Raw genomic sequence first — 14,169 nt, forward strand, 5'->3', positions numbered from 1 at the left:
ACCCACGTGGGTATATACTCCTAAAAACCAATGAGGAGATGGGAGAGGCAGGACTTGTAGCGCATCAAGTGTCACAAATAGAACCAAGTTCTATTTTAGCGCCTGGCTGCGCAGACTGTCATTGACGTGCGCGAGCAGTGTGGGTGCAATGATTGAATAACATGTATGTTTAAATTTATTTTGTGACTCGTGCGGTGTGGTCAGCATGTAACTGTCACGAACCGGCTCGAAGCCCATAACAAAAAGGGATACAACGTGGAGATAAGGAATAACAAAAATATATTTATTAACTGAGGTAACCTACAGTTGAAGTCGGAAGTTTACATACACCTTAGCCAAATACATGTAAACTCTGTTTTTCACAATTCCTGACATTTAGTCCTAGTAAAAATTCACTGTCTTAGGTCAGTTAGGATCACCACTTTATTTTAAGAATGTGAAATGTCAGAATAATAGTTGAGAGAGTGATTTATTTCTGCTTTTATTTCTTTCATCACATTCCCAGTGGGTCATAAGTTTATGTACACTCAATTAGTATTTGGTAGCATTGCCTTTAAATTGTTTAACTTGGGTCAAAACTTTTTGGGTATCCTTCCACAATAAGTTGGGTGAATTTTGGCCCGTTCCTCCTGACAGAGCTGGTGTAACTGAGTCAGGTTTGTAGGCCTCCTTGCTCGCACAAGCTTTTTCAGTTCTGCCCACAAATTTTCTATAGGATTGAGGTCAGGGCTTTGTGATGGCCACTCCAATACCTTGACTTTGTTGTCCTTAAGCTATTTTGCCACAACTTTGGAAGTATGCTTGGGGTCATTGTCCATTTGGAAGACCCAAGCTTTAACTTCCTGACTGATGTCTTGAGATGTTGCTTCAATATATCCAAATAATTTCAATTCCTCATGATGCCATCTATTTTGTTTAGTGCACCAGTCCCTCCTGCAGCAAAGCACCCCCACAACATGATGCTGCCACCCCGTGTTTCACGGTTGGGATGGTGTTCTTCGGCTTGCAAGCCTCCCCTTTTCTCCTTCAAACATAACGATGGTCATTATGGCCAAACAGTTCTATTTTTGTTTCATCAGACCAGAGGACATTTCTCCCAAAAGTACGATCCTTGTCCCCATGTGCAGTTGCAAACCGTAGTCTGGCTTTTTTATGGAGCCTTTGGAGCAGTGGCTTCTTCCCTGCTGAGCGGCCTTTCAGGTTATGTCGATATAGGACTCGTTTTACTGTGGATATACTTTTGTACCTGTTTCCTCCAGCGTCTTCACAAGGTCCTTTGCTGTTGTTCTGGGATTGATTTGCACTTTTCGCACCAAAGTACATTCATCTCTAGTAGACAGAACGGGTCTCCTTCCTGAGCGGTATGACGGCTGCGTGGTCCCATGGTGTTTATACTTGCGTACTATTGTTTGTACAGATGAACGTGGTACCTTCAGGCGTTTGGAAATTGCTCCCAAGGATGAACCAGACTTGTGGAGGTCTACAATTTTTTTTCTTGAGGTCTTGGCTGATTTCTTTTGATTTTCCCATGATGTCAAGCAAAGAGGCACTGAGTTTGAAGGTAGGCCTTGAAATACATCCACAGGCACACCTCTAATTGACTCAAATGATGTCAATTAGCCTATCAGAAGCTTCTAAAGCCATGACATAATTTTCTGGAATTTTCCAAGCTGTTTAAACTTAGTGTATGTTCATTTCTGACCCACTGGAATTCAGATACAGTGAAATAATCTGTCAAATTTTTTGGGGGAAAAATTACTTGTCATGCACAAAGTAGATGTCCTGACCGACTTGCTGAAACTATAGTTTGTTAAGAAGAAATTTGTGGAGTGGTTGAAAAACAAGTTTTAATGACTCCGACCTAAGTGTATGTAAAATTCTGACTTCAACTGTATATGCAAATAAACAATGGTGTGTTTATAGTCAGTAATCAGTAGTGTAAGTGAGTGGTCTCGTGTATAGATGTGATAATGAGGAGTGTTGAACGATGCCAAAGCAAGCCGGCCACAAAAATGCCACAACCAAAATCAAACAGTGTGTCTGCATGGAGAGAGCCTCTTCAATGAATGGGGAAGAGGTGTATTTATCCTGGGACACACCCGGGCCCAGGTGTGTCCCATTTCGCTGACGACCCTCCCGGCTCCGCCCACCGAAATCCTAATAAGGAAAACAAGAGCAAAGAGAAAGAATACGGCAGACAGAGTGGAAGGGTCGTCACAGTAACCAAGGCACGAACGCGCCGGCGCCCACTTGGTTTCTAACGCTACTAGACCTGTAGCCTACAGCATTTTTATGGCATTTAAGGTTTCAGAAGACTGACTCAGCATATTTTACTTTGTTTTATTTTTATTTTAGTGAACTGTTGGATTCAGTGGTTAAAATGGGTATTTTTGTACAAATGGTTTTATTTGCTGCCTACATGGGTTATGGCTTATTGTTTTTGATCATTCAGACTGCAATCTCATCTCCCTAACCCAGAGATACCGCTAAACTCTACTTTAACTGATGGTATAGCAGCTTTTATCTTTCAGAGGGATCCCATTTTGTTACCATTTGACTCCTACTGTGACATGTTCATAAAACATTTCCATCTACAGGGTTTGGTCTGGCTAAAAACTGTTTGTTGTATCAGATGACTGTAGTTTGGATTATTTGAAATCATCAAAGTGCAGAGAGATTTTAGGAAGAAACAAATCAAGGTATTTTATTATTCTTCTGCTTTTGGTGTCAGGAAACATTCATCCAAACACAGGGCCATTGGCTATGGATCAGGAAACATTCATCCAAACCCAGGCCCATTGGCTATGGATCAGGAAACATTCATCCAAACCCAGGCCCATTGGCAATGGATCAGGAAACATTCATCCAAACCCAGGCCCATTGGCTATGGATCAGGAAACATTCATCCAAACCCAGGCCCATTGGCTATGGATCAGGAAACATTCATCCAAACCCAGGCCCATTGGCTATGGATCAGGAAACATTCATCCAAACCCAGGCCCATTGGCTATGGATCAGGAAACATTCATCCAAACCCAGGCCCATTGGCTATGGATCAGGAAACATTCATCCAAACCCAGGCCCATTGGCTATGGATCAGGAAACATTCATCCAAACCCAGGCCCATTGGCTATGGATCAGGAAACATTCATCCAAACCCAGGCCCATTGGCTATGGATCAGGAAACATTCATCCAAACCCAGGCCCATTGGCTATGGATCAGGAAACATTCATCCAAACCCAGGCCCATTGGCTATGGATGAACTTCCCACTCCAAATGATTTTAAAACTAGATCAGGGTTGGGACTGATGCATATTAATGTGAGGAGCCTAATGCCTAAAATTGACATGATAAAAGTCTAGGTTCACACTGCTGACCCAGATGTCTTAATTCTGTCTGAGACCTGGCTTAAGAAATCTGTTCCAAATCAGTCTCAAGGCTTGGATGGTTATAATGTTTATCGATGTGACTGACGAAGTAAGGGGGGACGTATAGCCATCTATATTAGACAGATATGTGGTTACTGAACTAAGGTCTTTATCTAAACCAAAACAGTTTGAGTTTTTATCATTGAAACTGCAGTTATCGAAAGCTGTGAACTTAGATTTAATAGGATGTTATAGACCTCCATCTGCAAAAGTAGAATCCCTGGATTCTCTGGCTGAACTGATGTGTGGTTGGGGGGGAAATGAAATGGTCCTTTAAACTGGGACTGGTTATCTCCAAACGCCTGTGTTTGGATGAATAAGAGGACCGTGAAATACACTGAATTTTACTCAAATTATAAATGCAGTCACAAGACTCAATCCAAAAGACATCTCTTAAGTCAACACTTATTGATGTTATTAACAATCCCCATAAATACTCGGCCGTTGGTATTTTCCCTAATGATTTAAGTGATCATTGTGTACTTGCTTGCATTAAAGACACCAAAAAGTGCCCCCTCGGTTCATAGTACCAACAAAATGTTACGTCGTTCTGTGAGCAGGCGTTCCTGCAGCCTACGTCTGGAAAGCAGCCTACGTCACGCCTTTACATAAGGGTGGAGGTCCATCCCAGTTGGATAACTATCGTCTCATATCTAAACTGTCTGCACTGGCAAATGCTTTGGAAAACCTCGTGAACTCGCAGTCGAAAGACTTTCTTTATAATATCTCAGTTTTATCTCAATTCCAGTCGGGTTTTAGAGCCAAGCATAGTACAGTTATTGCAGTAATTAAGGTTGTAGGTGATATTCTAGATGCTCAGGACAAGCAAATCACTGCGTTTCACTTTTGATTGACTTATCGAAGGCCTTGGGCACTGTTGAACATGCCCTGTATAGACTGAAAAAGGTTGGTTTAAGTGTTGATGCATTGGATTGGTTCCAGAATTACCTTTCTGACAGAACACAGTGTGTAGCTCGGGAGGGTGTGACATCTGAGTTTACAAGGCTTACAAAAGGAGTTCCCCAGGGATCAATTTTAGGTCTGATCCTTTTTACACGGTATATACATGAAATAGGGAACACTGTTGATTTCTGCAAATCTCCATCTGTATGCTGATGACACAATTATTTATTCTAGCGCATGTAATATTGAGAAGGCTTTTCAGGACTTAGTTTGAGCTTTTCCAATTGAAACTTGTGCTTAATGCAAGGAAAACAAAATGTATGGTTTTCTCTTCCCTGAAAGTGAACAGATGGAGTGACTTGCAGATTTGAACTATAAAGGCCAGTAAATTGGTAGGGGCACCTCCTATAAGTATCTATGGATCTGGTTAGATGAAAAGCTGCATTTTAAACAGCACATTGATAACTTGACCAAGAAACTGAAGTTGGCTTTCTATTTTAGGAACAAATCTTGCTCAATGTTTTATATATATATATATACACACACAGTTGACGTCGGAAGTTTACATTCACTTAGGTTAGAGTCATTGAAGCTCATTTTTCAACCACTCCACACATTTCTTGTTAACAAACTATAGTTTTGGCAAGTCGGATAGGACATCTACTTTGTGCATGACAAGTTATTTTTCAACAATTGTTTACAGACAGATTATTTCACTTATAATTCACTGTATCTGAATTCCAGTGGGTCAGAAGTTTACATACACTAAGTTGACTGTGCCTTTAAACAGCTGGGAAAATTCCAGAAAATGATGTCATGGCGTTAGAAGCTTCTGATAGGCTAATTGACATCATTTGAGTCAATTAGAGGTGTACCTGTGGATGTATTTCAAGGCCTACCTTCAAACTCAGTGCCTCTTTGCTTGACATCATGGGAAAATCAAAAGAAATCAGCAAATACCTCAGAACATTTTTTGTAGACCTCCACAAGTCTGGTTCATCCTTGAGAGCAATTTCCAAACGCCTGAAGGTACCACGTTCATCTGTACAAACAATAGTACGCAAGTATAAACACCATGGGACCACGCAGCCGTCATACCGCTCAGGAAGGAGATGAATTCTGTCTCCTAGAGATGAATGTACTTTGGTGCGAAAAGTGCAAATCGATCCCAGAACAACAGCAAATGACCTTGTGAAGATGCTGGAGAAAACAGGTACAAAAGTATTTATATCCACAGTAAAACGAGTCCTATATCGACATAACCTGAAAGGCCGCTCAGCAAGGAGAAGCCACTGCTCCAAAACCTCCATTAAAAAAGGCCAGACTACGGTTTGCAACTGCACATGGGGACAAAGATCGTACTTTTTGGAGAAATGTCCTCTGGTCTGATGAAACAAAAATAGAGCTGTTTGGCCATAATGACCATCGTTATGTTTGGAAGAAAAAGGGGGAGGCTTGCAAGCCGAAGAACACCATCCCAACCGTGAAGCACGGGGGTGGCAGCATCATGTTGTGGGGGTGCTTTGCTGCAGGAGGGATTGATGCACTTCACAATATAGATGGCTTCATGAGGAAGGAAAATGATGTGGATATGTGGATATACATCTCAAGACATCAGTCAGGAAGTTAAAGCTTGGTTGCAAATGGGTCTTCCAAATTCGACAATGACCCCAAGCATACTTCCAAAGTTGTGGCAAATGGCTTAAGGACAACAAAGTCAAGGTATTGGAGTGGCCATCACAAAGCCCTGACCTCAATCCTATAGAAAATTTGTGGGCAGAATTGAAAAAGCTTGTGCGAGCAAGGAGGCCTACAAACCTGACTCAGTTACACCAGCTCTGTCAGGAGGAATGGGCCAAAATTCACCTAACTTATTGTGGGAAGCTTGTGGAAGACTACCCGAAACGTTTGACCCAAGTTAAACAATTTAGTGAGTTAACTGCCTTGTTCAGAATGACAGATCTTTACCTTGTCAGCTCGGGGATTCGACCCAGCAACCTTTCGGTTACCGGCCCAACTCTCTAACCACTGCCGTTATTTAGAAAGGGTCTTGTTCAAAGCACCTTTTTTTAATCAGTGCTGGATTATGGTGTCGTTGTCTATATGCAGACCTCAACAAGTACCTTAAACTCTGGACACAGTGTATCATGGTGCTTTAAGGTTTACTGCAAATGCTGGATCACTCACTGTGATCTGTATGCTGTGGTGCAATGGACCGCTTTCTCCCCTAGGAGGCTAAAGCACTGCTACACTTTTGTGTACAAAGCATTGATGGGACAACTCCCTTTGTATCTCTGTTCCTAACCTACCAGATCAGTCACTCAATACAGTCTTTGTTCACTGTCGCTGCTGTCCTTGTCTGTTCCTAGGGCTAGAACTGAGATGAGATGGGGGAAACAATCTTTTTCCCATAATGCCCTTTCATCCTGGAACATGCTTCAGAAGATTTTAGAGTTAGGGGAGTTAGTGTCCTTGCCTGTTTTAACACTCTGATCGACAACACTGTTTGTGATGGCTGCAGTTGTTTGTAATCTTCAATTGTGTCTTTAACTTGTGGCACTTTGTCTTTTGTGTGTATTTAGTATTTTTCTGTAATATTCTATGTACACGCTGCTATTTCCCTGTTTTGCCTTCTTGCCAGGTCTTAAATAAAGGTTAAATAAAAACAAGTAATAGTCTAGGATTTAACTTAATCTGTGTCTGGGAAACCGGCCTGAAGTCTATGGCCGTCCTAAATAGTAGGCCTTTTTGATTATGTGAAAAAGTTCAGTTTTTTTATACTGTGATATTTCCAAAAACCCATTATACATGAAATGCCTGATGTCACAGTGATTCAGGCTTGTTTTCTAGTAGAATTCTCTGCATACTGAGAGAGAGAGAATAATCTTTTCACACCCACGTGTGTTCGACAACAGCTGAAAATGAGCGAATAGGAATGAGAACACGAGAAAGTAAGTAAGCTCTATACAGGGTCAGTTCCAGGGTCACTGCCAATACCATATTTACAATGAACAATATTGCCTGACATGTTGCTTTAGTATTGTTTTGAGTCAGAAGTACTAAACCTGCCACCAAAAACAACAGCATCAAGGAAGATTAAAGATGGCCTTTTCTTTTTTCTAATATGCTGTCAACTGGTGCGTGGCTGTATCCTTTTGATAAATAATGCAAGTATAAACAGGTAATATAAAACAGATATTTACAGATTCATCCAGAATAACACAGTGTTCAAACCTGTAGCTATTTGGACACGAGAGGGAGGAAGGGGAAGAAGCGGCAGTCAGGGGGAGAGAAAGTGGTGAAGAGGGGCAAAGAGGGAGGGAGGTAAGGAGGGACAGACTGTATAGTGATCTTCGTACTTCAGTTTAGTAGTCGGTACAGTGAGTGATCTTCATGAAGCCTCTTACTTTAATGAATCTTTGACCTCTTAATGTTCCGACGCCCCCTGGCTCCACTACCAGGTGTTGCTACAGCATCGTGTTATACGCCTGTTTGAACACACACACATGCTCACAGACATCTGCACGCACGCACTCTCACACACACACACACACTCAATGACATATACTGTACACGCTCCCTCTCTCACCACTTTTCCCTCTCTCTGTAATATGCTATTTACTGAATGTCTCTCTCTCTTTCTCTCACACTCCCTCTCTCTCCTGCTCTCTTTACTCTCTGCAATCTCTGTTCCTTTCTCTCAGTCTCTCTGCCCCCTACAATCCCCCCCCTCCCCCGCTGTCTCTCTGCGTCTCTCTGTGTGTCGTTGTGAGGTTTGGCCCTCTGGGTTATTTCTGTAAATTGTTGAGCAGTAACTCACGTCAAATTAGATTTGACAGCTGTGTCGGAAGCTATAAGCACAAGTTACCCCGCAGCATCTCACCGTGAGTGTGTGTGTGTACTGTGTGTGTGTTTACTGTGTGTGTGTGTACTGTGTGTACGAGTACGCATGTATGTGCATATCTACACTCTATAGCATCTCTCAGTTCCCCCTCTCTTTCTCTTGCTCTTCCTCCCTCCTCTCTTTCTCTCGCTGTCCTGCCCTCTCTCTTTTGCAGTGTGTGTGTTGGTGTAATGATGCTCAGCTCAGTGTGTGTGGAGCTGGTGAGGCTGGGCTCTTGCCTCCTCTCCTCCACTGCAGTGTTTCGGTCACATCACAGGACACTAATGTTCTTTTCTCCCCTCTCTTTGCCTCCTTTCCTTCTTCTCGCCTCGCCGTCTTCACCGCGTACATCCGCACTCTTGCTTTTAACCATCTCATCCTCTCTTCTATTCATTTCACCCTTTGTCTTCCTCCCCTCTCTCGTTCTCACACGTCACCCTCTATTTTTCCCTTCTTCATTCGTGTCCTTCTCTACTTCCTTGTTCTTATTATCTCACCTTAAACCTAATTGTCATACCTTTCTCCATCCCCCCCTTTTCCTGCTACTTGTTTCTTTCTCTGCCTTCTCGCCTCTCCATTTATCCCCCTCTTCTTACACATTCTTCCTCCTCCACTTCTCCTCTTTCTACCTCCTCTTCACTTCATCTCTCTCTTGCCCTCCACATATTTCTATTCCTCCTCTCCATACTTTTACCTCTCCTTTTTTCTTTCTCCCACCCTTCTCCTTCCCCCATTCCTTACACCTCACCTATCCACCTTTTCTTTCTTCCTCCCTACTTATTTCTCCCCCTCTCCCAACTCCTCACCCTTCTGTCAACCCTCCCTACCTCTTCTTCCCTCCACCCCTCTCTCCCACCTCCTCACCCTTCTCTGTCGACTCTCCTTACCTCTTCTTACATGCCTACTTGTCTTCTCCCTCCAACCCATCCCTCCCCTATCTTTTTCCCCCTACCCCTCTCCCCTCCAGATTCCAAGCAGAATGGTGACGCAGCCAACGCAGCCCTGGCTAACGAGGACTGCCCCACCATAGACATGGTGCTTGGGGAGGAGAGGAGTCCTGCTACTGGGGGTCTGGGCACCGGCGGGAGCCGTGAGCGCTATCCCCATGACCGCGCCTGCTTCCTCCTCAGTACCGGAGAGTTCCGTGCTACAGACGGCAACGTGAGGAAAGGTACGCCCGGGTCAGGGTCAGGGCCGGGGTCAGAGCCGGGGTCAGAGTCAGGGGCAGCGCTCCGCCATACCCAAGGGTTCAGTAGCTCGACACTCAGCAGCTCAACACTCACTGTGTGCTCATGACACTCCCACACACACACACACACACACACACACACACACACACACACACACACACACACACACACACACACACACACACACACACGTACAGAACTATACACTTCAGAGCTGGTTCAAGTACCTTAGGTCAAATACTTTCATTAAACTCAACAGTATTTGAGGTGCGTTTGATTCAGCTTTGGGTTTGCTTTTGTAACTATTCTATTGGGTTCATCGTACCAGGCAAACGTAATCAAGTGTAGCTCTTGGAAGAATTTGACTTCCAATTCACACATACATGCATATATACACACACACTACACACTACGGAAACACCAGGTAGTTCCCTACCTCCTCTCCTCTCCTCTCCCCTAACCCCTCCCCCTCCTCATATTCCTCATAACCAATCATTTTGACTGACAGTCACAGACCCCATCCACAATATCCACAGGCTGTTTTGAGCTGTTTCACTCTCCAGACCTTCCTATATGAACTGGGCTATGCCACATTATGGCATAAGTAAAATATCAATGGATTGATATTTTGTTGGCCCAGTTCCCACATGCTGTATTCAATTACATTGGCACCCCACGTCTAGTACTGTACATCTAAATGTGCTGCGGTGCTTTCCATTCCCGTTTTGGACGCTGGAGTTGTAAAATAACATATAGGTATTATTGCCAGAGTTTGGTACATATCAATACAATATCAGTACATATCAATAGTGGTCCATTGGAGCTCAGTTGGTTGAGCTCGGCGCTTGCAACGCCAGTATAGTGGGTCCCACCACCCATACGTAAAATGAATGCACACATGACGGTATGTCACTTTGGATAAAAACATCTGCTAAATGGCATATATTATTATTCTATTATTAATCATATTGTTTTTCGACATACAGGCACTTACACGTACTCTATTTCAACCCACCGGTTTAGGCTCTGGTTTTTCTTTCTTCCGCTTTAATGCACATTTTCACAGCCTGTTCTGAAACGAGATCTGTACAGTACGATTGCTGACTGAATAGCTATCACACTGCATCTGGCTGTCAATCTGTCTTCTACTGCCTGTAGTCATTCTATCTGTCTATCTATCTATCTATCTACACTATCTACACAAAAGTATGTGGACACCCCTTCAAATGAGTGGATTTGGCTATTTAAGCCACACGCATTGCTGACAGGTGTATACAATCGAGCACACAGTCATGCAATCTCCATAGACAAACATTGGCAGTAGAATGGCCTTACTGAAGAGCTCAGTGACTTTCAACGTGGCACCGTCATAGGATGCCACCTTTCCAACAAGTCAGTTCGTCAAATTTCTGCCCTGCTAGAGCTGCCCGGTCAACTGTAAGTGCTGTTATTGTGAAGTGGAAACGTCTAGGAGCAAGTGGCAGGCCACACAAGCTCACAGAACGGGACCGCAGAGTGCTGAAGAGCATAGCACGTAAAAATCATCTGTCCTCAGTTTCAACGCTCACTACAGAGTTCCAAACTGCCTCTGGAAGCAACATCAGCACAATAACTGTTCATCTGGAGCTTCATGAAATGGGTTTTTCATGGCCGAGCAGCCGCACACAAACCTAAGATCACCATGCCAATGCCGAGCGTCGGCTGGAGTGGTGTAAACCTAGGCATCATTGGACTCTGGAGCAGTGGAAACGCGTTCTCTTGAGTGATGAATCACGCTTCACCATCTGACAGAGAACGCTACCTGCCCGAATGCTTAGTGCCAACTGTAAAGTCTGGTGGAGAAGGAATAATGGTCTGGGGCTGTTTTTCATGGTTTGGGCTAGGCCCCTTCATTCAAGTAAAGGGAAATCTTAACGCTACAGCATACTATGACATTCTAGATGATTCTGTGCTTCCAACTTTGTGTCAACAGTTTGGGGAAGGCCCTTTCCTGTTTCAGCATGACAATGCACAAAGCGAGGTCCATTCAGAAATGGTTTGTCGAGATCGGTGTGGAAGAACTTGACTGGCCTGCAGAGAGCCCTAACCTCAACCCCATCGAACACCTTTGGGATGAATTGGAACGCCGGCTGCGACCCAGGCCTAATCGCCCAGCATCAGTGCTCGACCTCACTAATGCTCTTGTGGCTGAATGGAAGCAAGTCCCCGCAGCAATGTTCCAACATCTAGTGGAAAGCCTTCCCAGAAGAGTGGAGGCTGTTAGAGCAGCAAATGGGGGGGACCAACTCCATATTAATGCCTATAAGGACGAGGAGCAGGTGTCCACATACTTTTGGTCATGTAGTGTATCTATCTATCTTTCTATGGATATATCTATATTGTGGCTCTCATTCTGGCTCTCATTTATTGGTCATGCTTTCTTCCTCTTTGTCTCTCTCCTCTCCACACCCTGTCGGCTTGCTATCGCACCACCCATCCATTCATCCTCCTCTCCCCTCCTCTCCTCCTCCCCTCCATTTCTCCATGCTTTCTCAATGGACATGCATGCTCTTTTTCATTTACCTTGTACCATTCACCTGCTTCCTCTTTCACCTGACATCCCCATGGTTCTACCTCCAACAATCCAACCCCTTCCACCCGCCATTTTGAACCGCCACCTCAACCTAAAACGAACCCCCCCCCCGCCCGGCCTGCCCCTGGCGTCCCCGATCCCAAATACACTACTCTACAAACCCCACTCCAACACAACCCCTCACAACAAACACCAGACGCTGCAGCGGCCAGCCCGGCATCCCCCCCAGGAGAGGAGTGGTTCAAGCCGGAGGGGCCTCTGCTACAGCAGGACCTCAATGCAAACTCCGCCTCCTCCTGGATCAAACCATAGCGATACAGAGGTAACACAAAAGACACATACAGAAGTTTGGTTGAAAGCACAATGAGCAAACCCACAGTGACATGGCAAGCGTGCATCCACACGCACATGCACACACAAACGCACACAAACCACATCAAAGCACACACACACACACATGAAGTAACATGGTACCCCCCCCCCCCCCCCCCCCCCCACACACACACACACTTGAAAGGTTGTATGTTTAAGAATGCATGACAGTTAATTGCTTGTTACAGTAAAGCTTTAAAGTTTGGTTCAACATTTTCATGGTGGAATATGGTCCTAAGTGTAGGTTGGGAGGGTAAATGTATGTGTGTTCGTGTGTGTGTGTGTGTGTGTGTGTGTGTGCGTGGGTGCGCGTGCATGCGCGTGCGTATGTGTGTGTTCGTGTATATGTGCATGTGTTTGTGTGTGTGTGTGCATACATTGCCCTCCTGAATTATTGACACCCTAGGTCAACACTGTTTGAACAAAAAAAAGTCAGTGAAAATATGTAATTGTTGTTTATCAGCTTGATCTTACACTCAAAATATCATATGAATCTGACCTTTAATTGAGTTAAAATGATTAATAGAAAAACATTTGTCATCAAGAAATAAAAATTTTTTATTCAAAAACATTCATGTCACAGTTATTGGCACCCCTGCATTTAGTGCTTTGTGCACCCTCCCTTTGCCAAGATAACAGCTCCGAGTCGATGAGGTGGTAGAACACATAGGAAGGGATTTCAGACCATTCCTCCATACAGAAACTCTCCCGATCCTTCAGAGTCCTTGGTCCTCGCTTGTGGACTCTCCTCTTCAGCTCATCCCACAGGTTTTCAATGGGGTTTAGGTCAGGGGACTGGGATGGCCATTGCAAAAGCTTGATTCTATGGTCAGTGAACCATTTTAGTATGGATTCAGAGGTATGCTTGGGATCATTGTCCAGCTGGATGACCCAGTTTTATCCTCCTGGTAGAGGCAGACAGATTTTGGCCTAAAATCTCCTGGTGCTTGATGGAGTCCATGATACCATGTATCCTAACAAGGTTCCCAGGGCCTTTGGAAGTTAAACAGCCCCACAACATCACAGATCCACCATCATACTTCACAGTGGGGATTAGGTTATTTTCTGCATGACCATGGCTCTTTTTACACCAAACCCACCTTTGGTGTTTGTTGCCAAAAAGCTCTATTTTAGTCTCATCAGACCATAGAACCTGGTTCCAATCACATTTAGCAAACTCCAGGCACTTACGTTTGGGGTTTGGTGACAGCAGAGGTGGCAACCCTTCCAAATAACTTGTTGGCATGGAGGGGGTGTTTAATTGTAGTTTTGGAGAGTTGGTGACCCCAAGTTGTAACCAACTTTGGCAATTCTCCAACTGTGATCCTTGGAGATTTTCTTTTGCCTCTTGAACCATCCTTCTCACTGTGTGTGGGGGGGGAAATCAACTTGCGTCCTCTTCCAGGCAGGATTATCACAGCTTCAGTCGTTTTACATTTCTTAATTATTTCCCTAATAGTGGAGATGGGTATTTTCAGGCTCATAGCTATCTTTTTTTATAGCCATTGCCTGGTTTGTGAAGGTCAACAACCTTTTATCTCATTTCATTTGTGTGTTCTCTGGCCTTTCCCATGTTGATGGATGACTAAGGGAGTTTAGCCAGTGTGTCACCTCATATTTATACCCCAGTGAAATAGGAAGTCATAGATGGACCACTTAAGACTTCCCAAATAGTCAGATGAAGTAAAAAAAATGTAAAATATTAATCGAAATATATTTTGTTCATAAGAATTTCTTTGGGTGCCAATTATTATATATTTTTTTTACAATTATAACTCAATTAAAGGTCAGAGTCATATGATATTTTGAGTTCAAGATCA

The 14,169-nt window shown here is 43.9% G+C and overlaps 1 protein-coding gene across 4 annotated transcripts in view; it reads left to right on the forward strand.

The window, feature by feature from the left end:
* The window catches only part of LOC106600760 (voltage-gated potassium channel KCNC1), a 93,042-nt gene that overhangs the window by 44,541 nt on the left and 34,332 nt on the right, over positions 1-14,169 (forward strand). For 3 of the 4 annotated variants that reach the window (XM_082973592.1, XM_014192375.3, XM_014192368.3), the window contains exon 3: positions 9,183-9,386. In XM_082973592.1, coding sequence (XP_082829718.1) covers positions 9,183-9,386 — 204 coding nt within the window. Of the gene's footprint in view, positions 1-9,182; positions 9,387-12,173; positions 12,362-14,169 lie in introns of those variants that run through there. The other variant, XM_045714918.2, reaches the window with a different exon arrangement.

The sequence above is a fragment of the Salmo salar genome, chromosome 03, assembly GCF_965601325.2.
Source record: "Salmo salar chromosome 03, fSalSal1, whole genome shotgun sequence".
NCBI lineage: Eukaryota > Metazoa > Chordata > Actinopteri > Salmoniformes > Salmonidae > Salmo > Salmo salar.